At 37.9% G+C, this 23,236-nt stretch overlaps 2 protein-coding genes across 2 annotated transcripts; one reads left to right on the forward strand and one right to left on the reverse strand.

The window, feature by feature from the left end:
- The first annotated feature begins 969 nt into the window (after positions 1-969).
- On the forward strand, positions 970-10,720 carry LOC122021439. Its single transcript, XM_042579556.1, has 5 exons — positions 970-1,141; positions 8,159-8,586; positions 9,344-9,460; positions 9,673-9,736; positions 10,427-10,720. The coding sequence occupies exons 1-5, from the start codon at positions 970-972 to the stop codon at positions 10,477-10,479; spliced, it is 834 nt and encodes a 277-aa protein (XP_042435490.1). The 3' UTR covers positions 10,480-10,720.
- A 5,975-nt stretch (positions 10,721-16,695) lies between these two features.
- LOC122021440 lies at positions 16,696-17,683 on the reverse strand. Its single transcript, XM_042579558.1, has 3 exons — positions 17,657-17,683; positions 17,322-17,590; positions 16,696-17,200 (listed from the first exon to the last, which is right to left on the reverse strand). The coding sequence occupies exons 1-3, from the start codon at positions 17,681-17,683 to the stop codon at positions 16,981-16,983; spliced, it is 516 nt and encodes a 171-aa protein (XP_042435492.1). The 3' UTR covers positions 16,696-16,980.
- Between the last annotated feature and the right edge of the window lie 5,553 nt (positions 17,684-23,236).

Genomic DNA, 23,236 nt, shown 5'->3' on the forward strand with positions numbered 1-23,236 from the left:
CATAAACATATGAGCAAACATAATCATGAACATGTACATAAGCATAACATAAGCATATGAGCAAGCATAATCATGAACATGCCCATAAGCTTAAACATAAGCATATGAGCAAACATAATCATGAGCATGTACATAAGCATAACATAAGTTTAAACATAAGCATATGAGCAAACATAATCATGAGCATGTCCATAAGTATAACATAAGCATGAACATAAGCATATGAACAAATATAATCATGAGCATATACATAAGCATAATATAAGCATAAACATAAGCATATGAGCAAACATAAGTATGAGCATGTCCATAAGCATAAACATAAACATATGAATGGACATAATCATGAGCATGTACATCAGCATAACGTAAGCATAAACATAAGCATACTTTATCATAAAATATTTTTAAGGTAAGGGTCGTTGAAAGTAACTATCTATCATCATATGGTCAATTGATCAATCTCAGCTGTAAAACCATGGTACCAAGCGGCAGGACATCAGCAACCATTTTTTTGTTACTGTCAGTGTTCTAAAACGCGGGCTAGGCGGCCGCCTAGGCGCCGCCTAGTCGCTGTGCGGCAGCAAGCCGCGCCGGAAAACCCCCAGGCGGGTGACCTCGGCGGCCCAGCCGCCTAGGCGGCCCTAGGCGGCCCTCGACGGGCCTCGTCGGGCCTCCGCGACACGTTATTTAGGTTTCACTGTTTTGGTATTTTGTTCGAAATTTCCTGTTTACGCCTTCGTCGTCTCTCAGCGCCGCTTCGTCTTCTCATCGTTGCTGCGTAGCTGCATCGTTGCGTCGAAGGCTTCGTCGCTCCGGTAAGTTTTTACGTTTTTAAGTTTTTACGTTTAGACTTGATACATCAACAAAAGAACAGTGTTGAGTCATCGTCGCGACACGTCTCCGACGACGCCGGACGCGTCCGCAGCCGCCGGACGCGTCGTAGGACGCGTCCGACAGCATCGCGTGATGCTTCCAGCGGCGCTGGAAGGTTTCCACGACGCTTCCGGCGCCGCAAGAAGCAACGGCGGACTTCGCCGGACGTGCCGGACATGTCCGGCGGAGCTTCCGGCGGCGCCGGAGGCCTCCCGCGAGGCGCCGGTGGCGGCCGGTGGCGTCCGCGCTTTCGCGCGAGTCGCGAGTCTCGCGACAATGTCGCGTCGCGAGACGGCGTTTTTTGTTTTTTTTTTAAATTTAATAAATTCAAACAATTCCTTTAAAATTTAAATATATTTAAATTTTATTTTTTTAAATAAATTTTATTAATTTATATAAAACAAATTTAAATATATAAAATTCCATTATTAATTTTATAATTTATTATTTATATAATCACTAATCAGATTTTAATATATAAATAATATATTTAACTTTTTAAATAAATAATATTAAATATTAATTTATATATTAACAGATTTAAAAATTATAATAAATATTATCATTTATCAGATATTCAGATTTAAAAAATAAAAAATATTTAAATTTTTAAAAAATATAATACATATTATTAATTTATATAAATCATATTTATAAAATTTATATATTATTAATTTATATTAATCAAATTTATATATATTAAAATTATATTAAAATTCTAATAAATATTATTAATTTATATAAATCAGTTTTAAAAATATGAAAATTAAATTAAAATTTTAAAAATTCAAATAAATAATAAATATTATTAATTTATAATTATATATAACAATGTAAAACAGATTTAAAAATATAAAAAAAATATATTTAAAATTTAATTTATTTAAACACATATCTAATAAATTTTATTAATTAGATTAAGATATATAAAAAAATATTCTCAGACTGGTTAATGACTTAATGTTATTAAAATATAAAAATATTTTGTATTGTATGCCTGTATCTGTATAGTATAATTAAATATTTAAATTTTATTATCATGTTATGTCTTGTTAGTTATTAATATATATAATTTTTTCAGATTATATCTGTTATCAATGGCAAGTAATCCATCTTCGACAGCATCTGTCACTCAACCCGAATCCGGGATTCTTAGAAGAAAGTCAAATGACATCGGATGGGAGTTTGGGATGTTGATTGATCCTAAGAACCTCGACAAAATTAAATGTAAGTTATGTGGAAAAGCAATGTCAGGGGGAGTGTATAGGATAAAGGAGCACATTGGAAATATACCTGTAATGTATCTGGTTGTCGAAAAGCATCTCAAGAAGACAAAAATAAGTGCAAACAGACTATTTTAGAAGGGAGGAACAGAAAGAAGAACAAAATAATGGAAGAACAATGTTGTAGAGCAGAGGTGGCTATTTCCGTAGATGAAGAAGAAGGTCTTGAAATTGAAGGGATGGATGGAGTTAAAAAACCTCTTCCACTTGGCCCCATGGATAGATATGCATCGACAATTGCTCCAGAAAATGCAGGCTCCAGTGGAAGTAAAGTACTTCGCCAAAAAAATATAAATGAGGCTCTTTTCAAAGAGAGAACTCAACAAGTTCAACAATATGTTGGGAGATGGGTTTATGAAAATGGAATCTCATTCAATGTTGTTGATAATGATAGCTTCAAGCAACTAATGGAGGCAGTGGGTCAATTTGTACCAGGATTCAAGCCTCCAACTCAATATCAACTTAGGGAGCCACTATTGAAAGCCGAAGTTGAAAGAACAAAACAATTGCTGAAGAAACATGAAGAAGAATGGGCAAAGAATGGGTGCTCAATTATGACAGATGCATGGAGTGATAGAAAAAGAAGAAGCATTTTAAATTTATGTGTTAATTGCAAGGAGGGTACTATATTTTTAGAGTCTAAGGAGTCTTCAGAGGAGGCGCATACAGCTGAACTTATTTTTGAGTATGTTGACAAGTGTGTTGAACAAGTAGGAGCTCAGAATATTGTTCAGATTGTAACAGATAATGCCACCAACAATATGGTTGCAGCTAAATTGATGAGAGAAAAACGACCCGGGATCTTTTGGAGTTCATGTGCAACTCACACTATTAATCTCATGCTTGAAAGTATTGGCAAACTTCCACGATATAAAAAGGTGATTGAGCAATCCAAGGCTTTTACCATTTTCATCTATGCTCACCATAAGACTTTATCATTGATGAGAAGTTTCATAAAGAAGAGAGACATAGTCCGACCAGGAGTTACCAGGTTTGCATCAAATTTCCTCACATTGCAAAGTTGATTGAAAAAAAAGCTAGTTTAAGAGCCATGTTTACAAGTGATATGTGGGAGAAATGTAAATGGTCAAAAACAAACAAAGGAAAATTGGCTTACTCTACAGTGATGAGCATGAGTTTTTGGAATGGTGTGGCACTTTGTTTGAAAATATTTGCTCCTTTGATAAGAGTTCTTCGATTGGTAGATGGAGATAGAAAGCCATCGATGGGGTTTCTATATGGGGAGCTTCTTCAAGCTAAAGAAGATATCAAGGTGGCTCTGAATAACGTGGAATCAAATTATCAGCCTATCATAAGCATTATTGAGTCAAAAATGAAGGATAGACTTGATACATCATTGCATACCACTGCTTTTTTGTTGAATCCTTATTTTTACTACAAAGATAGTTCTATTGCTCTTTATGAGGAGGTCGCAATGGGTATTTTTGAATGCATGGAAACTTTGCATGCCAAAGAGTTAGATCTACAAGATACAATTATTAACAAGGAATTTCCAAAATATAGAAATAAGACTGGGTTGTTTGGAAAAACATTGGCAGCAAAAGCATGTGAAAAAAATGACGATACATTTGATCCATGTGCATGGTGGAGTACATACGGTGCTCACACACCTAACTTGCTAAGGGTGGCATTGAGGATACTTTCATTAACTACAAGTTCATCTGGGTGTGAAAGAAATTGGAGTATATTTGAAGGAGTAAGTTTTAAACTTTCAGTCTACTCTTTAATTAAATTAGTTATAATTTTTAATGTCTACTCTATATTCAGGTACTAACTATAATATTTACTTTCTCTGTTTTTTTTTTAGATTCATATAAAGAAAAGAAATAGGTTGGATGCCAACAGGTTGAACAATCTAGTATTTATCCAATTTAATGCTAGATTGTTGAACAAACAAAAAAGAGAAAAAGAAAGAAATGTTGATGTCCTTCTTGAAAAAGATGCTTCAAATGCACAAGGTTGGATTGTTGACGGTGGGGAAGATGATGAAGTTGAACTAGGTTCTGGGCTCACTTGGCAAATGGTTGATGAAGCAAGTGGAGCGGATGAAAATCTACAACCCCGAAGAAGCTCTAGAGTGAGAGAACTTCATGAAGATGATTTTGAATCTGAAGAAGAAGACGAGGATCACAATAATGATATTGAGTTTGTGTCCGATGAAGAACAAGTTATTGAAAATTATGGAGAAGAGGAAGCAGAATAAATACGAGTTTATGAGATATTATTAGTTGTGTAATTTTGAACTCATTTTGTTAAGACATGATTTACGTTATTTAACAATTATATTTTGCTTAGTGGTTACTGGTTACTGATTCACAATGCATTGTAATCTTGAATTGAACTATTGCTACTATTTTCCAATGTTCTACTGTTTGCTATATGATTATGATAACTTACTGCATGTTCTATTGTTTAACTGTTTTTTTTAACTCATATTTACTAAGTCTAGTATATTTCCTTTGCACAAAACTATTAATTTTCTTTTATAGTTTTTCATTTTTTGGTATTGGAAAGTATGGATTTATTTCAGCATACATAGTTAGATCTCCATTGCTATGAAATTGTTTAAGACAACATTTAGATTTGTATATGACATTATCCACAGTCCACATGAAACAAGGAATACCGAGGAATCCGCCTAGCGCCGCCTAGTCCCCGCCTAGGCGGCCTAGGCGCTAGGCGCCGGTTCGCCGCCCGACTAGCGCCTAGCGAATTTTAGAACCTTGGTTACTGTATGTTGGCCTATAGTTGGCAGGGTCTCCAGCAACCCTTTTGTCATTGGGTCGTGGCCTATGGAAATAGATACCTTTTCTCCTTTCTCAAGCTTGATGTTGTTGAGTTGAAATCGGAGAATGTCTCTTCTTGTCAATTTTGCTTCCGACGTCCCTTCATGAAACTCAACCAACTTTTCTCATAAGTCCTTGGCACTTGTGTAGTTTCCAACTCGAGTGATTTCTTGTTGAGGAAGCACATTTAGAAGATGTTGCATTGCTCTTGAGTTTACTAAATGTTCTTCTCTTTGCTTCTTGCTCCATCTTATTTTCTCCATTATCTTACTATTTTGATCCTTAGGCATCTCAAAATCATTTTCCATGATTAACATTATATCAAAGTTGGTTTCAAAGAACACCTTCATTCTTTTCTTCCACCAAGAGAAGTCTCCTTTGAATTTGGGTGGATGAATGCTTGAACCAGCTATTTTGATGATGATGCTCTTCTTAGATATTAGTTTGTTGAAGGGCGACCTCGCTCTGATACTACTTGTTGAAGATCTTTGGTCAGCTAGAAGGGGGGTTGAATAGATGTTTACCCATTTCATTTATCTTCCTATAAGATGTTAGTGCATAGTGAAAATCATGAAAGTAAAGTAAGAAGAGAAAGAAAACTCTAACAAGATTGTTTAACGTGGTTCGAAGATAGCTTGCTCCTACTCCACAGCTTGTCCTTGAGGTGAACGAACCCTCAATCCATAGGTAGATTAGTCTCCAAAAATCTCCGACTAATGCTTTCTCCTTCTCAATAGAGCAAAGTTCTCTTCCTTTTTACAAGATGGAGACTTCGGTTTAGGAGGAAGAGAATAGACTTGGAACCTTGAGGGAAATGACTTAAGAGTATTGAACAAGAATCAGTAACTTCCTTCATCCCTCAAAGCTCCTTTAAATAGAGTGGAAAGAGTTAATCACAAGACAACTCATTTTCTACACCAGTTGACTAGTGTAACCATTAGACATAGCTAACGACATTCTACAGAATTCGGGAGTCTACCAACGGCTTTCTACCAGTCGACTGGTGAAAGTACCAGTTGATTGGTCTTTACAACCATCGGGTATAGAATCATTCTGTGCTCTCTTGAATTTGGACCAGTCGACTGGCCTCAGTACCAGTCGACTAATCCATTACATTCACTCATACTCATTCTCTCTAGAGTCGCCTTTGAAGCTCTCTTCCTCAACCTTCGTCTCTTAGATGCACTTGAACGCACGACTCCTCTCTGTGACATCTTTCACATTTCCTTGAAGTTCGTTTTCCTCGACCTACTCCTTTGTTCCTCATTCGGTGGTCCCTCGGATGTACCATCATTCATTGATCTTAAGAACCCGAGTCATAGAATGCACTTACCAAACTTAGCTGCACCAAGTTTCTCATGTGTGCTTCACCAACTCCTATACGACTCAAGTACACATATCAAATCCATATAGAAATTTAACTTAAACTCTTTGGTACACACATCAAAATCATAATCATACCCTATCAAACTTAGGTTGATTGCACCCATAAAAAGCACTTCAAGCCTTGGGTGAATAGTGATCCAAGGCGCCTCCTGTTTGAGTGGAGGTGCCTTGGCCGAGGACCCGCACAGAAAGGCTTGAAGGCTCTTTCCATGTGGTTAGAGGTGCCCTAGAGCATAGCATGGAGGCACCTCAGACCGCCTAGAATGTGCCCTCATATAGATAAAGGTCGTAGATTGTGGAGCTTATCGAATCTGAAGCTCAAGGGATAACCTTTGCACTTGGAGATGCCTTGGACGAGGATTGGAGGCTCCCTCAAATCATATAAAAGGAAGGTTTGACCAATCATTCAAGACAACTGAAATACAACTTCTATACACAATCTTTTGAGTTTCCGGCTGCTTCAACTTCGTCCTTCCTTTGTGCTACAACGCAGCTATGTCCTACTACTACTGAGAAGCCGTCTAATATCGAGTTTAGTATGATATTCTTCACATGTTGGCTAACTAAATTTTTAATTAAGTTTTTAATTACTGCATAAAGGGAAGTGTAGGATTGTTACACTTCTCCATTGTTATTTTTGTATTCGATTCCCTCTTCCTATGATTCTAGAAGATACTTATACTGGATTATCTATCGATAAGTCCGAGAGACCTGGGTCTTGTGTAGATCCTGTGCAGCTGACAAGAGAGGATGAATTACCTTGAAAAGATAAAAATGCCCTTTTTCAAAACTTTTGACTTAACTAAGATAAACACTTTAAAAAGCAAGACTAAATAGCATAAAGAGAGTACGAGACAAAAGAGTTTACTTGGTTTGCAACCGGAAAAGTTGCTAATCCAAGGCAGATAAAGCTCAACTAGTAGTCTCCTTCGTCGATACAAGTCAAAGGCAGAGAAGCCTCGTACAAGACGTTGAAAGCACAAAAATTGAAAGCAAAGTAAAGAATTCGAAGTACAAAAGTGTTGTATTCAATCTCGAGCACCCGGGCTCCTTTTATAAGCTCATTGTTCGAAGTGATTGTTTGATGATGTGGCATGATCCAGGCACTCAGATCCAATCTGGGCACCCAAACCCGATTCGAGCACTCAGACCCGATCCGAGCACCTCCAACTGGTTGCCTAGCTGTCCGCACTACAAGAAAATTGCGGTTCTACAACACTTAAACGACAACGCTTTTTATAAAAAACGTTGTCTATTTTTTTTAACAACGCTTTTAGTGAAAAGCGTTTTCTATTTCATTATTTTCTTATTAATAGACAATGTTTTTCTAAAAATCGTTGTCTATTAGTGATTTTTATGGGTCAAAGACAACGCTTCGTAAAAAGCATTGTCTATTAGCCTTTTTTTAGTATCTACGACAACGTTTTTTAAAAAGTGTTGTCTATTGTTATATTCACATCTAAATCTTGATTAATACAAACCGTTGGATCTAAGTAAGGAGTAGAAAATCCAAACCCTTCTCCCAACTCCTATCTTCCGATAGTTTTTGATCCCGAACCCTTCTCCCAACTCCTCATCTCACACGACCTTCTCCATCCAACTCCTCCTCTCACGCCCTCTCCTTCCAACTCCTCTCCAACAAACCTCTCTCCGGCGAACTCCTCTCCGTGAACCTCTCCTCCGAACTCCTCTCCGTCAGGACCGCGGGCAAAATTTCCTCACCTTATTCCTTCACCTTTTTCGATCTACACACTCGGGGCCCAGTTTGGATATAAATCCTACGGCTGAGCAAGGACGGCTGCTAAGCCTCGCGCGGTAAGTACACGCATAGTATTTTAGTTTGTGTTCCTTTCCCCTTCCCTTCCCTTTCTCTTCCTTTGCAAAGCCTAAGGTTTTGGTGCGAATCGAAGCGCTTCCTGCTCGCACTGCGTGAGACCAAGGAGGAGCGGGAGGCCCGGATCCGGAGCCTCTTTGGCTTCTTCAACAAGGCAGGGCTTGGCTACCTCGATTATGACCAGATCGAGACTGGCCTGTCCGGTCTCAACATCCCCGCTGAGTACAAGTACGCTAGGGATCTCCTTAAGGTTTGCGACTCCGACCGCGACGGGCGGGTCGAATACCAGGAGTTCCGTAGGTACATGGGCGACAAGGAGCTCGAGCTCTATCAAATCTTCCAGGCCATCGATGTCGAGCATAATTGCCCGAGGAACTCTGGGATGCCCTCATCGAGGCAGGTAAAATTGATTAAGAAGGAACACTCTGAACTGCATCTCAAGTAACGAAGTAACATTATAGATAGGAACCGTTGACAGAGGATTTGATTATTTCTGAGTTCATTGCATAATCACAACGCTGGTCTAGTATTCCACTAATATTATGGAAGTGTACTAAATTCATTCCTCACATCTATGCGGCATACAGTGAGTATCGGGATCCTACACCTACAACTGATAGTTATCCTAGTGTTTCAAAATTATCTTTGATGATCATTATTCTTACTACCGAGTAGCATTATGTTTGCTTATTTTAGGCATTAAATTTCAAAGAAGCAACCAGAGTTCAATTCCTTCCATTTTCTCCCCTCGCTTTTGTTATTTTATACATGTTGCCCAATAAATTTAGTTTAGAAACTATTGACAATGGACAACACTACTACAGGGCAAAGGTAAAAACATTGGCTTTATATGATGAGCCATGAATTGCATAGCTGCACATCCAAAGATGCAAGAACAACTTACCTGTCTGCATAGATATCTAATTGTATATACTGAAGATCCTAGATTCGGTTATCATCATATTTCCTTATGGCTTTTAGACATTAAAACCCCTGATTCTTAAGTGACTATCATCCAAATCTTTTCTACAAAAATATTGGTTGTCATGATTGGTTCTGATTAAGTTTAAGTTTCTATATTGGAATTGGTTTTGCAGAATGCTTTTCTTTATGCCCATGTTTTATTACTAACGTGAAATCTTTTGATGTATCTGTAGAGGTTGATTTGGCTATGGAAACAGATATGGATTGTGATAAGGGCCCTCAGAAGATGTCAAATGGTGCACCATTGGAGAAGGAAACTGATGACACACTCATGGAGAAGGAAATTGACAGTTGAGTTAAAAAGTTTTCAACGTTTCGCTCTTTTGTCATCATAATAAGTTGACTGCATAAGCCAAAAGGTTCATTCTGTGTTGTTGTTATATTTTTCTTTATAATTCAGAACAAAACTTATTTTCGTCTATTAGTGTGTGATATGATACTAAACACATGGTTGCATTTAATAAATGTTATGATAAGAGTTGTTGCTTCTTAACTTTGTCAGGTTTCAAGCATGGGCGAAAAGAAGGGTGTCGACATGGAGGAGGGATCACTAGAGATTGGCATGGGTATGGAGATATCATCATATGCCTGCTTACATTTTCTTTTGTATAGTCTGATCTATGCTGACCAATAAACTATAAAGAAATTTGATGGGGTATTTTTCAGTTGATTAGTTTTCTGTAGGTGGAAAGGTCTGAACTATTGAGTAGCATCAACAATCAACATCCTTTGAGTCCCACCAATCTAAGGCTTCAGAAAATTGCCATAATTGCTCTTCAACCATGTTTTATATTCTAGAGTTGTATGCATATATAGTTTTGATCCATAACACACCATGCTTTGATTAGGTGATTTGACTATATTTTTTACATTATGAAATTAAGAAAAAAAAATGGTTAAATAGGGCTAAACTGCATCATCAAACTGCGGATGAAGGGTGTACTACAACTATCTTGAGTTAAATGTTGTTATGTCTTGGATTAGAGAGTTCAACAATTCTAGTTGCCTTTCACTAAATTTGCTTCTTCTTGAGAAACAGATGCCTTTTTGGCATTTCTGTTTTGAATGTGGCTTTGAGCTGTTTCTAGAACAGGACAATTCCTGTAAGGTCATTGGTATGTTGATTTCTTAACCTTGTATAATATTGGTTAATGTCAGTATTCATTCATTCGTCTCCAATGATTGTTTTGTTTCTTTTGAGAGTCATCAGTAATGCTCATGTATGGACTTGAAACATATTATTGCTACTTTTGTAGGTGGATACAGGACAGTCGAGATCAGTACACTAAGGAGCGTCTGGATTCAGTAATTGATCAGTACACTAAGCGTCTGGATTCAGTAATTACTGTACTGTTTTGAGTAAACAGATTGTTGGCTACTTCTTCAGTATTCAGTATTTAGTATTCAGTAGCAACTTCTTCAGTATTCAGCTTGTTGGCTAAATAGATTGTAGCTGTTCAAAACAGATTTTTTGTGTTCTTTTGTTTTATATGTGAATATCACTATCTACTTTGAAACAGAATTAGTATTAATTTTCATATTTACTAGCTTCTCATGTAATTAAATACTAATATTACTTCAACGTCAGATTTCTATTATTTTGGTATGAGTTTGAAATCATTAGCTAAGTTGATTATATGTAAAATTCGAAGCTAGACATGGTAAAATAAAAATAATAGTTTTGTAAATATAAAAATAATAATTTTTAAATAATTTTTTTAAAAAAATTTTTCCTTTAAAACGGCAACGCTTTTAAAGCGTTGCAAAAAGTGTTGTCTTTGTAAAAAAAACAACAACGCTTTTAAAGCGTTGTAATAGTGTTACAAAAGCGTTGTCTTTGGTACAAACGACAACGCTTTAAAAGCGTTGTCGTTGAGTAGACTTTTAACAACAGTGCCTTTAACAACGCTTTTTCAGGCACAAAGACAACGTTTTAAAAGCGTTGTCTATTAGCTTTTTTCTTGTAGTGCCGTCTCAATCTACTTCACAACGGTAAAAGGATAAGCATTTATCCTTCCCTAGGCGCCCGAACCATCTCCGGGCGCCTAGACCACTGCTGGCATGGACCCAAAGTTGATCCACTCTGATGAGGCCCCCATTGGTCACCAAAGTGGTCCGGGCGCTCAGACAGTCAGGCCAACCTGACCAATTGATCCGGGCACCCGAATCAGTCAGCCACACACTGATCGTCAGGCGCCTTCTCCGGTCGCTTGAGTGATCCTCCGGCCTTCTAGAGTTGAGCTCACTTGAACTCAACTCTGGCCTTCTTCTCGAGCAGTTTTTCACTCCAGCTTCTCATCTCTCGGAAGTACCGTGTGCATCCTTCTCGCTCCACCGGTGTACTCTTCTGTAACTTCTAATCCCTTGAATGCACCAAGAACCCTCTACTCGATTCCCGTGTCATCATTCTCACCCGGTGCATCTTCGACTCAAATTTTTATATTCCTAAGTTCCTGTACACTTAGACACAAGGATCAAAACACCACAGAACCTAACTTAACCAGGTTGATCATATTAAAACTTACCCCCGGTACTTACATCTTGGAATAGGAATTGATAAAAGCTTCGAACCAAGTAAATCGACCGAGTCTTGTTTGTTTTTCATTTTTGTCTTCTTTTATTTCCGTTGCACTTTGTACTCTCTTTTAAGTTTCTAAAAATACGATCCAACAACAATAACAACACCTTTTTTGGATTCATTTGAACATGCCGATTGCTGACCAAATGCCCCAAAAACATAATTTATTTGATAACAAACTCACATTTTTCCATCTTCACATAGAGTTGCTACTCCCTTAGCCAAACCAGCACCATCTCCAAGTGCTCATCTTGTAACTTACTATAGATTACAATATCATCCAAATAAAGTATAACAAAATTGTCAAGGAAATCATACAACTCCTAATCATCAAATTGCAAAAGGTAGTAGAGGTATTTGTCAAGCCAATTGGCATGACAAGAAACTCGTAGGAACCATAACAAGTCACGCAAGTTGTTTTGGCCTCATCCCCTTCTGCAACTCTGACTTGCCAATAGTCTTATCTCTAGTCAAGCTTAAACCATGATGTCTTACTCAATCTATCCAATAGATCTCGCACCAAAGAAATTGGGTACTTGTTCTCCACTGTGACCTTGTTCAGGGACCTATAATCCACACACATCCTCAAGGAACCATCTTGTTTTTCTAAAACAACACCGGTGCACCAAATGGAGTCTTGGAGTGTCAGATATATCTTGCCTCCAACAATTCATTCAATTGTTTTCGCAATTCAGCAAGTTCAAGTGGAGACATACGATATGGGGGTCTTGTGGGAGGGACAACACGAGGGATCAACTCGATTTTGTGGTCGATATGTCTCATTTGTGGCAAATATTTTGGCAATTTTGGCAGCATCACATCATCAAATTTTGTAATATCCTTAATAAAATTAGACAAGTCAACATTCTTGTTAGATTTGATGTCAATTAAGGTAGGCAAGTAAGTTGATTCACGACGCTTCAAGCCTTTCTTAAGTGACATTGTAGATATGATATCTGTCTTTCCCTTGTTTTGACCCTTGCCATAAGGGTGAACATAGCGATAAAAGTAAGGATTTGACTCCTGTATCACCATTAATTTGTCCTAATGAGGCATGGGTACTATTTTTATCTTTAATAAGAAATCAATACCAATAATTAATTGAAGATCCTCAAATGGAATCACTATCATATTTTCCTTTTTAACCCAAGTGCTAACAATTATAGGAACATTATAAATGATACCTACAATAGTTTGCACCTTTGCATTCACCGATTTGATATAACTTGGACATTTTCTTGGCAAACACAAAGGTATGAGTGACCCCCCATGTCAACCATGCCATGAGCAATTTTCTCATTCATTTCCATAAAAATGTGTAAAAGTAGAGAATGCGGCTGGACCATGTCCTTTGACATATTGATTAGTAATTCAACAGGATTAAAATCAACAATTGGAGTTAACAATGGTAAAGCATTAACAAGAGTACCAACTTCCTGTTCCAGGACTTCTACATCCCAAAGAGAGCATTTAACTTCTCACATTTGGCATAATCCTTCACAAAATAAGGGTCATTGCACAAGAAGCATCACTAACAAGGCATGTTCTCTACCATAACAAGAATGGACTTCTATCGGCCTGCATTGGCATCATCCATCATGCATGTTCTCTACTATAACTTGCATCACTAACAAGGTACATACTAGAAATTGTCACTTTCTTAGTTTAGGTATCCTAGCAGCAAAAAGAAGTACAATCCATATTCCATAAGCAATTTTCAAGTTTCTTGGCACTTCGCCTCCAAATGAATTTTGGTTCTTTAACTCTTATCGCTATATGATCACCCATGACAAATTCGCTTTATTCACTTATTACTTCATTATATTAAGATTTATTATACTATTGATTCTTAATTGATGTTGCAAACTGAAATATAAAAAGTACAATATTAATAACTTAATTTTAACCTAACAAGAGAATAATAAGTTTAGTGGAGTGCTAAAATTAGAATGATAGATTTTGAAGATCAGGAGTAAATTGATTTAGCTTTAGCTTTAGCTTCGACTCGAGCAAAAGGGTAATACAAATATAAACATGCAAACATAATGTAAATACTAGCATTTGACATTTAATTTAAACAGGGCAGGCTCGGAATTCCGAGCAAGATGTCTACTACATTTGCTAATCTCCAATCTAATATGATACAAGATTACTACAAGCGTTCATTCAACAAAAGACAATCGAGAAGGAAGAATGAAGCAAAGAGGTTTAAAGAAAATCACAAGGCTTCTAGTAACATTTAACAAGAATATAAACAAAGTCGAAAGGAAAAACTAAAAACGATAAGTTGACATAGCATGTCCTCATTTTGATTTAAATCACAACAGCTGGATAAGTTTTGAAGGAAAAACATTAGAAAACTTGTTGGACTCAGAATAATCATCCACTAGCTTCATGTATAAAGAAAGATGTTAACATTCAACGAGAATAATAAACAAAGTAACAGGATAATAACTAAAACGTTGCTCTTTGCATGCCAAGAAAAAGTACTAACCTCCATCTTTATCAGCAGTATCAACCAACAAATAATTATCATCCTCATCATCAAGCCCATCTCATCAGCACCACCTATTTTCAAGTTCTGTAAAAATATTGAAACAAAGATGAGAATCCACAAAGAATATTGATCAACATTCCCTCCATGTTTAGGAAAGTTGACCTACCGAGAAGTCCGTGTCATCAAAATTCATGCCCCCAATTGCACAAACAAACATTAACAAAACAAGAAGTGAAATTCTAAAAATAAAATACAAATCATTACTAGTGCAGTGTACGGTAACAACAATAACAAAAGTAGGAGTGATTACATTTGTTTTCCTTCTCATTATCTTCGTCAATCCATTTGTCCCAATCAACTTTCAGATAGAAAGGAGGCTTCCCTTCCTGCTTTAACAACCTGCTCCACCATTTCTTCTCGGCTTTCTTGAAGAGGTATCATATGGTCCTTGATACGGTACATAAAGTGAGATTTGATAAAGTCAGATACTCAAAATTTAAGGGGACATAACGGTCAATAGTTAAGAGAACGTAACAGTCAAAGGTCAAGGTGACGTAGCGGTCAATAGTTGATCGAGGGGTCGGAGCAGTCAAAAGTCAAGGAGACGTGGCAGTCAGCAGTCAGGAAAAAGAGGGAGTTGGACTGCCTCACGTCATCAACCGTATATTTCTTGGACGGTCACATTCAAGGCATGCCCCCCAGATTTGAGACATAAGATAGAGCTCATACTAGTTCCTGACCTGCCCCCGACTGATCGGACTTCCCTAACTCGGTCCGTGTAGCCAGACCTGGTACTTTCATTAAGACAACTCCCAACTGGCCCTTTAGCGATCAAGGTGTGAAAGATGGGTCACTTGCCACAGCTCATCCTCCTCATCAAGACTCAAGCTGAGTGGTACATCTGAACGATTTTCCTGAGCTGTCTGTAGCTAAACTCGGCCTGAACGGAATGCGCTAAGCGACAACAATGTCAGAGAATCGTAATCTATTGTCAAAGAATAACTGTCATATGTCAGGGAATATTCCAGTGGTCTGCTATCACCTGCGAATGAAACATTCCTTCCACCAATAGAAGGTCACCGTGCATCCTCTCTAACTCGACAGACCCTGACATTCAACATTCTTTGACAACAGGCAAACTCTGAAGGTACGCAGTGCCATATAAAAAGGGAGGTCATTTTTCTTAGCCAAGTATGCACACATAGACACTCGTCTTCAACAATTTTTTTTCCATCGTACACTATTCTTCTGGGGAAAAATGACCTGACTTGAGCATCGGAGGGCTTCCGCCATGGAGTTTTTCCCTTGTTTCTAGTCTCTAACGTTCTGAGTGTTTGTCTGAATGTGTGTAGAGTTCAGGTATTACTAGTCCTCATACTATAGATCAGGGAGTTCCACGTAGGGTTGGCTTTTCGGATGTGCATACACTGGATGCATCAAAGTCACTTCTCCGTCAATACTAACGTTATCTCCATCGACCTCCGTCTAACTCAGATTCCGGAGGATCAGTCCTCAAGCCAATGACAATTTTACTCTCTTGCAGTAGTTCATGTCAATCTAGGAAGTCGAAAAGTGGAGTTGAGTGTAATCAAACAGATTATGTTCTCTGCTCCACTGTTTGTGCCGAAATAGAAACGACCTTCTCGCTACAATGTGAGCATAACATCTTTTGCATCTGGCAGTTCAATTGAAAAATAAATCGTATCCGATTTTTTATCCCATTTTGTAGATGGATACCGACTGCAGCTCAAGAAAATAACAACAAAAACAAAAGAAAAACTTCCAAATATTAATTCAAATGGCAATTCTTCGGCTACACCATACAATGGTGGCAAAAGATGAATACATTCGTCTCCAACGCCCTCGTCAATCCGTCTCAGGGCAAATACGGAGGAGGTAAATCACGGACGACTACTAGTCTTTGGAATAATGATTAACACATAAAGGAGGTATTTACCTCGACTTTGTCAAAATTATTCGAACTCCTGACCTCATTAGTGGTAACATCTCATGATTTAGCTCGGCTCCATGGACTTAGGCAAGAAACAGCCCCCTTGCTATTCCATCCATCGTGCTGCATTGTATGCCCCTGCCGTATGTCATCGCTCGCATTTCATACAGCATGATTAGCTAAATGCTTAGACCCAGCACATCCCAGATTATGCTCGCCACAATCCAAATTGATCTCTTGCCTGACTTGTTAAAATTTAAATAAATTACACGGTGCTGCTTCTTACGGTCCACATCTGCTAGTGCAGGAGTGCTTCACGTTTTATTTTTCAAATCATTTTATAAAGAAATAATTGGTCAATCGCGACATCAAACTAGCTTCCACGTTTAAATTTCTCTGCAAATTTTTATCCTATTGTCCACATGCATTGAATTACGCACGAAATAAATAATTGTTCAAACATTTAAATAATCACACACACATAAATTCACGTTTTAACTTAACGTGATTCGTTGCACGTAGACGGCAGTCATGCAATGCACGGCCATCGTGTTGCAGTCAAAGCATCGCATTTAGAATCTCATTCAAAGGCCTCAATAAAATGAATTCGAATCTGAGGCCCCACTCGGACTGACAAGTGACATAGCTCCGCTTTGACCAGAATAAATACTAATACTTAAACATGCACTGGTCGATTAGCTGATCGACAGGAAATTACGTACTCCACATAATTAATTAGATATGAAAATTTAGATTAAATGATACGAAATATTGCGAAGATCAATCACGAGGAATCGAATTTGTAGTGCTTATCGACGGCGACGGCGACGTCCCAGATGCAGCTGAGGCCCTTGGATAAAACGACGAGATCACCGGCACCGAACTCGACGGCGGAGGCGTCCGGCGAGGAGCCCTTGACGTAGGCCTTCACCCGGCCCTTGAGGAGGTAGCACGTCTCCTCGGCCTCGTACTTGAGGGGGAACTTCCCCGGAGGACAACCCCACCTACTCCATTCGAAACAGTTCGTTAATCCTAAGAGCTGAGCTGGGAGTACGATCGTCGTCGAGCTGTATTTACTCAGTAAATAAATTTTATTTCAGGTAAGAATTAAGAAAAGAGCTTTACTTGGGCCATGCCTTAATACCGAGCTCTTTGACACGCGTCTCCGGGATGTTTCTTTCGACGGTGATCCCTGCGGCGGCGGATGAAGAGGAGGAGGAGGAGGCCATGGAGGAAGAAAAAGAGGATGGAGCAATTTCTGGAGAGAGAGATGAGGTGAGTTGTGGAGTTGTATTAAATAAATGTGAGAAAGAGATAGGCAACGGGTCAATAAATAATGTAGGTAGATATTTATAGGAGAGAGATGGGAATAGGGAATTGTGGTTTAGTTTGACCTTTCATATTTTGTTGTTATTATATTGATATTTGGTAAAATAGAAGTGTACTGAAGCATTTAATACCTTCATTACATTCTTCAGCATCCCCATTAAGTTTTCCAACTAAAGCAAAAGCCTAAACACAAATCAGCTCATCTTTTTCACCAATAATCATAAAAAATAATAATAATAAAAGCCATTGTAAAAGGCTTATAGCAACGTTTACCAACCTATTACATAGATTTTCCAACTATTGTAGATGTTGACAGTATGAAGGGCAACCGAAATAGTAAAACTAATCGGTAGTTTAAACTATTTAGAAGCGGTTAGTAATCACTTCTGATGCATACCTTTAAATTAAAAGCTTTTGATTGTTTATCATTAAGAACCTTATGAATATATTTTACAGAAACGCTTAAAAATTGATCCTATATCATTATGAGTGGTTTAAAATCACTTTTAATATCAAATTTAAACTAGTTAAAAAATATCATATATCATATTTAACTTGTACATTTATCAAATTTCTAAAATTGAATGCAATATCAAATTAAATTAATTCACGTTATTCACATTTCAATTCACAAAACTAATTTACATTCATAACATATTGCATTACCAAAACAACATTTAATATTTATATTTCATTCCAAAATATTAATATATCTTATTTATAATTTTTCCACAATGTGCCATCAATACAAAACCTTTTTCAATCCCCAAAACATATATACCTTCAATAACAAGTCTTCTCCAACATTCAATAACATATTAAATGTACACAGCTAAAGGAGAGAAGTAATGACATCAGGAGGATCCAATGAAAAGAGAAAATCAGTGTGTCTTCTCAGAGCCGCTTTGGTCATATGTAAATATAGATACATTATATCCATCCAAAGCTGACTGCACAAATAGTTAAACATTGTAAAGAATTTCCTAAAAGTGTGCATATAACAAGATTAAGTGATGAGGAGTCAAGAAAATGTCATTCACATATATGGTAAAATAAGATGAACAAAGAATCAAAATTAGCTAAAAATTACTCTTAAAGACTTTATATTTAGAATTTGAAAAAGAAAAAACAAGTGAAACCACAACCTATACAACCAGTTGTTCATGCAAGTTCAAAAATATTAATAATTAAAAGAAGTTGGAACCTCGTAAATGTCTAGAATAGTAAAATAGTTTTACCTTGCCCAACATGAGGATTATATACTCAATCAAATTTATAATCCTTCTTAGGATTAGCAAGAGAATCATCCCTGTGTTTATTCAAACTATGAATTCATATGGAAGCTCAATTATAGAAAGATATTCATCTTCAAAAGATGGCCTTATACGACAATATATTTTAACATTTCTTGAAATGATAAAAACCTCAAAACGTAAGAGGATTGCAACAAAAGATTGTTACATCTAAAAACAATGGTTATGCATGCAGTAGAAGTGATATCATGGATATTTTATATACCTTTGGATATTTTATATTTCTTTGGCTATCAACAAATCATTGAAAATTTCTTCTAATTGATTAGAGGAATTATTCTAGCCTCACTTTAAAAAATAGCTTGATCTTAAATAGAAGACAAATTTCAAACAATGGATCAAATTAGTTGAGTACAATATTTATTTCAATATCATGCCAAGTGGAGTATTAAGATATAACCACATATTGTAACAAAGAATCTATTTAGAAAGTAATATATAACACAGCTAATGATACCAGAATCCAATAGATATATCTTAATAATAAATAAAATAGGGAACAAAAATATAATATCTAACAGAGGAAGGTGTTGTGTCTAAAAGAAATTCATATATCTCTATAATAATGTGATATTATTCATTTTGAGTCTAAACTCTCTGTTGGTCCCCGTGGATGTTTTGATGTGATCAACCAAGTTGGTTAGGTCCTGCTTTGTATTTGATCCCTGTGTCTAAGTGTGCAGGAGCTTAGGAGCGCAGGAAGTCGAGCGGAAGGCGCAGCTAGCGAGAAGGACAACACGAGAAGGGAGCCGACGGGCTCGGTGCGTCTGAAGGACGAAAGAGCTGCGGAAGAGTACTCCGGTGGACGAGAAGAACGTGCACGGCGTTCGAGAGATGAGAAGCCGAACGGAAGCCTACTCGAGGAGAAGGCCGGAAATTGAGTTCGGGTGAGCCCTATTTCGGTTGGCCGGAATCACCCAAAAGAATGGAACTTCAAAAGACGAAGCAAAGAAGCAAGTAAGCTGGAAAAAGCTGTCAGCCAGCTTGGAGGCGCCTCCATCAGGCTTGGAGGTGCCTCCAGCTTGAAGGCGCCTTCAATGCCTGTTGGAGGCGCCTCGGACCTGGCAGAAGTGAACGTTGAGCTGTTTGGATAAAGTTTTATCCCCTCTCTCGTTGGCGGTGCCTTGGACCTTTTTGGAGGCGTCTTGGACCATCGGGATAGACTTTCCAGGAGCTATATAAAGGCCCTGGAGCTAGGAAATAAACAACAACTCAAGTAATCAACTGTGTAGTCTTTCCTAGCAATAATTCTAAGCTTCCAAAGTGTAAAAGACTTCTCCGCCTTCAGAGAAGGAGATGTTTTCAAGTGCACTTTCCATTGCCCTGGATTAACAACCCTCTTGGTTGTAACCAGGTTAACTTCTGAGTTCCTTTTCAGTTCTGTTTCTTTACTTCTGATATTTAATTATTGCTATTGCACTTTTGAGTTGAAAATTTCGAGGAGGGTATAGTTTTTATTTTTCAGAAGCAATTCACCCCTCCTCTTGCCGGCCTCCGCTGCACCTATAATTGGTATCAGACCCAAACCGCCTCAGAAGGACTAACCGCCGACTGAAGCACAACGATCAAGACGTTGACCGGAGCAAATATTTATCCCCCGAAGTTCGACAGAGACTTCGCGACGTGGAAACGCCGGATGGAGGTATTCTTTAAAACCGACTTCGATATTTTACTAACTATGAAATATGGTTTTGAAGTTCCAAAAGACAAAGAAGAGCATCAGTGGAGCAAGAAGGAGCAGGCCGAGTTTGTTGCCAACGGAAAGACAAAATTCCACCTGCTGAGCGTGCTGTCACCACAAGAGGTAAGTCGAATCGGAAGCTACTCCTCCGCGAAAGACCTATGGGAAAAATTCCTAAAGCTTCACGAAGGTACCTCGGAAGCTAAGCTAGCGAGGCGCGACATCCTCCGGACCCAGTTAACGAACCTTCGGATGAACCAAGGCGAGAAGGTAGCGCAACTCCAAGCAAGGATCAAAGAGCTGATCATGCAACTAACTAATCTTGGAGAAGAAGTAACGAACCGAGACTCTATCCGGTACGCGCTCAACGCCTTCCCCAGAACTCCAGAGTGGCCCTCCTTAGTAGATGCGTACTATATCTCTAAGGACTTCGAGGTAAGTACTTTAGAAAACTTATTTTCAACCTTTGAACTTCATGAATCTCAAGTTGCAGAGCCCAGTGGAGTAGTGAAGACAAGTCAGAACATTGCTTTGAAGGCAAGACCAAATGGTTCTGACTCCGAAGCCTCGATTGACGAAAATGAGATTGCATTAATGGTAAGACAATTTAATAAGTTTTTTAAATCTAAAAAATTTAGATCGCAGAAGCATGAGCGAAAAAGGAGAACGGTTCGTTGCTACAACTGCAACGAAGAAGGGCACATCAAGGATGATTGCCCGAAATTAAAGAGCAAGCAGAAAGAAAAGGTCAAGTACAAGAAGCCAGAATCCTCCAAGCACAAGAACCTGAAGGTCACTTGGTCAGATTCGTCATCTTCCGAATCAGACATCGAAGCCTTCTCAGGGTTAGCGTTAATGGCTAACCATCAGATAGAAGAAAAGTCAAGCTTAGAGATGAGCATAGATGAAGGAGGAGGAACATCATCAGCAGAAAGCCACGATAAAGGGGGAGCGTCACCGAGTCAGGTAAGACAGGTACGCAATCTAACCCTGACTCTGTCTTTTCACTTTATTAAGTCTCTTTCTAAAGACCTATTCAAATTAGAAAAAGAAAATGCTGAATTGAAATTAAAATTAGCAAAAGCATGTCCACTTGAGATGTACGATAATCTAAAATAAGAAAATGATAATCTAAAATTAGAAGTTAAAAATTTAAAAACTGATGCATGCTTAAATAGATTTCCAAAATCAAAAGTTAGAATTTATGGAAAATTGAATTGGTACATTAGAAATCATCAGGGTCAACTTAGAAGAGTGTCTAAGAACTATGTACCCCCAAAATTTTTGAATAACCCTGTACGAAGGAATCTCTATTGGGTTCCGAAATCTGTGCTAAATTAATTTATTTAATTAAAAGCTTACAGTGAGAAAATTAAACTTTGAGTTTCTTTATGGAAGCTTTGTCTAAGGAAGTGGTTGTTGCTCCAATAATCAAGAAGGCCTAGTGTCTCGTCACGACCTGGAAGTCAAAATATCGAAATAAAAATGTTTAATTAACTTTCTCATAAAAGCATTAAAATTAGAATTAAATAATACTTTGAAAAGTTTTTAATCATTTCCTTATAAATTCATTTTTTTATTATCTAGAAAAACGTCTCTTGAAAGTTTTGCTTAGAATTTTTTTAATTCTAAAAATCAATTTTTTGACTTAGAAATTATTTTGAAAAATTCAAACAAATCATTTTAGTTAGAATTCTTTTGTCACTTAGAAATTTTACTTAGAATTTTTTTTAAATTCCAAAATTTTCATTTTACTTAGAATTTTTTTTTGAAATTTCTATTTTGAAAATTCTATAAATTCAGTTTACTTAGACATTTTTTCAAAAATAGAGTTTTGAGTAAAAATTCTATTTTTACTTAGGTGCAGCGGAGGCCGGCAAGAGGGAGGGTGAATTGCTTTTGAAAAATAATTAAAAACTATACCCTCCTCAGAATTTCAACTCAAAAGTGCAATAGCAATAATTAAATATCAGAAGTAAAGAAACAGAACTGAAAAGGAACTCAGAAGTTAACCTGGTTACCACCAAGAGGGTTGTTAATCCAGGGCGATGGAAAGCGCACTCGAAAATGTCTCCTTCTTTGAAGGCGGAGAAGCCTTTTACACTTTGGAAGCTTAAAATTATTGCTAGGAAAGACTACACAGTTGATTGCTTGAGTTGTTGTTTATTTCCTAGCTCTAGGGGCCTTTATATAGCTCCTGGAAAGTCTATCCCGAGGGTCCAAGGCGCCTCCGACAAGGTCCAAGGCGCCTCCAACGAGAGAGGGGATAAAACTTTATCCAAACAGCTCAACGTTCACTTCTGCCAGGTCCGAGGCGCCTCCAACAGGCATTGAAGGCCCCTTCAAGCTGGAGGCGCCTCCAAGCTGGCTGGTAGCTTTTTCCAGCTTGCTTGCTTCTTTGCTTCGTCTTCCGAAGTTCCGTTCTTTTGGGTGATTCAGGCCAACCAAAATAGGGCTCACCCGAACCCAATTTCTGGCCTTCTTCTCGAGCAGGCTTCCGTCCGACTTCTCGTCCCTCGAACACCGCGCACGTTCTTCTTGTCCACTGGAGTACTCTTCTACAGCTCTCTCGTCCTTCGGACGTACCGAGCCCATCGGCTCCCTTCCTGTGTCGTCCTTCTCGCTAGCTGCGTCTTCCGCTCGACTTCCTGTGCTCCTAAGCTCCTGCACACTCAGACACAGGGATCAAACACAAAGCAGGACCTAACCAACTTGGT

This window comes from Zingiber officinale, chromosome 9A (assembly GCF_018446385.1).
Source record: "Zingiber officinale cultivar Zhangliang chromosome 9A, Zo_v1.1, whole genome shotgun sequence".
NCBI lineage: Eukaryota > Viridiplantae > Streptophyta > Magnoliopsida > Zingiberales > Zingiberaceae > Zingiber > Zingiber officinale.

Bases quoted from the DNA above. Each gene is read 5' to 3' on its own strand.
- LOC122021439 (XM_042579556.1), top strand. From the start codon at position 970: ATGCTTCCAGCGGCGCTGGAAGGTTTCCACGACGCTTCCGGCGCCGCA. The intron at 1,142-8,158 runs GTCTCGCGACAA...ACGGCTGCTAAG, and splicing joins CGCTTTCGCGCGAGTCGCGA to CCTCGCGCGGTAAGTACACG. The intron at 8,587-9,343 runs GTAAAATTGATT...ATGTATCTGTAG, and splicing joins GGATGCCCTCATCGAGGCAG to AGGTTGATTTGGCTATGGAA.
- LOC122021440 (XM_042579558.1), bottom strand. From the start codon at position 17,683: ATGGGGATGCTGAAGAATGTAATGAAG. The intron at 17,591-17,656 runs GTATTAAATGCT...AAAATATGAAAG, and splicing joins TGCTGAAGAATGTAATGAAG to GTCAAACTAAACCACAATTC. The intron at 17,201-17,321 runs GTAAAGCTCTTT...CGAATGGAGTAG, and splicing joins GGTATTAAGGCATGGCCCAA to GTGGGGTTGTCCTCCGGGGA.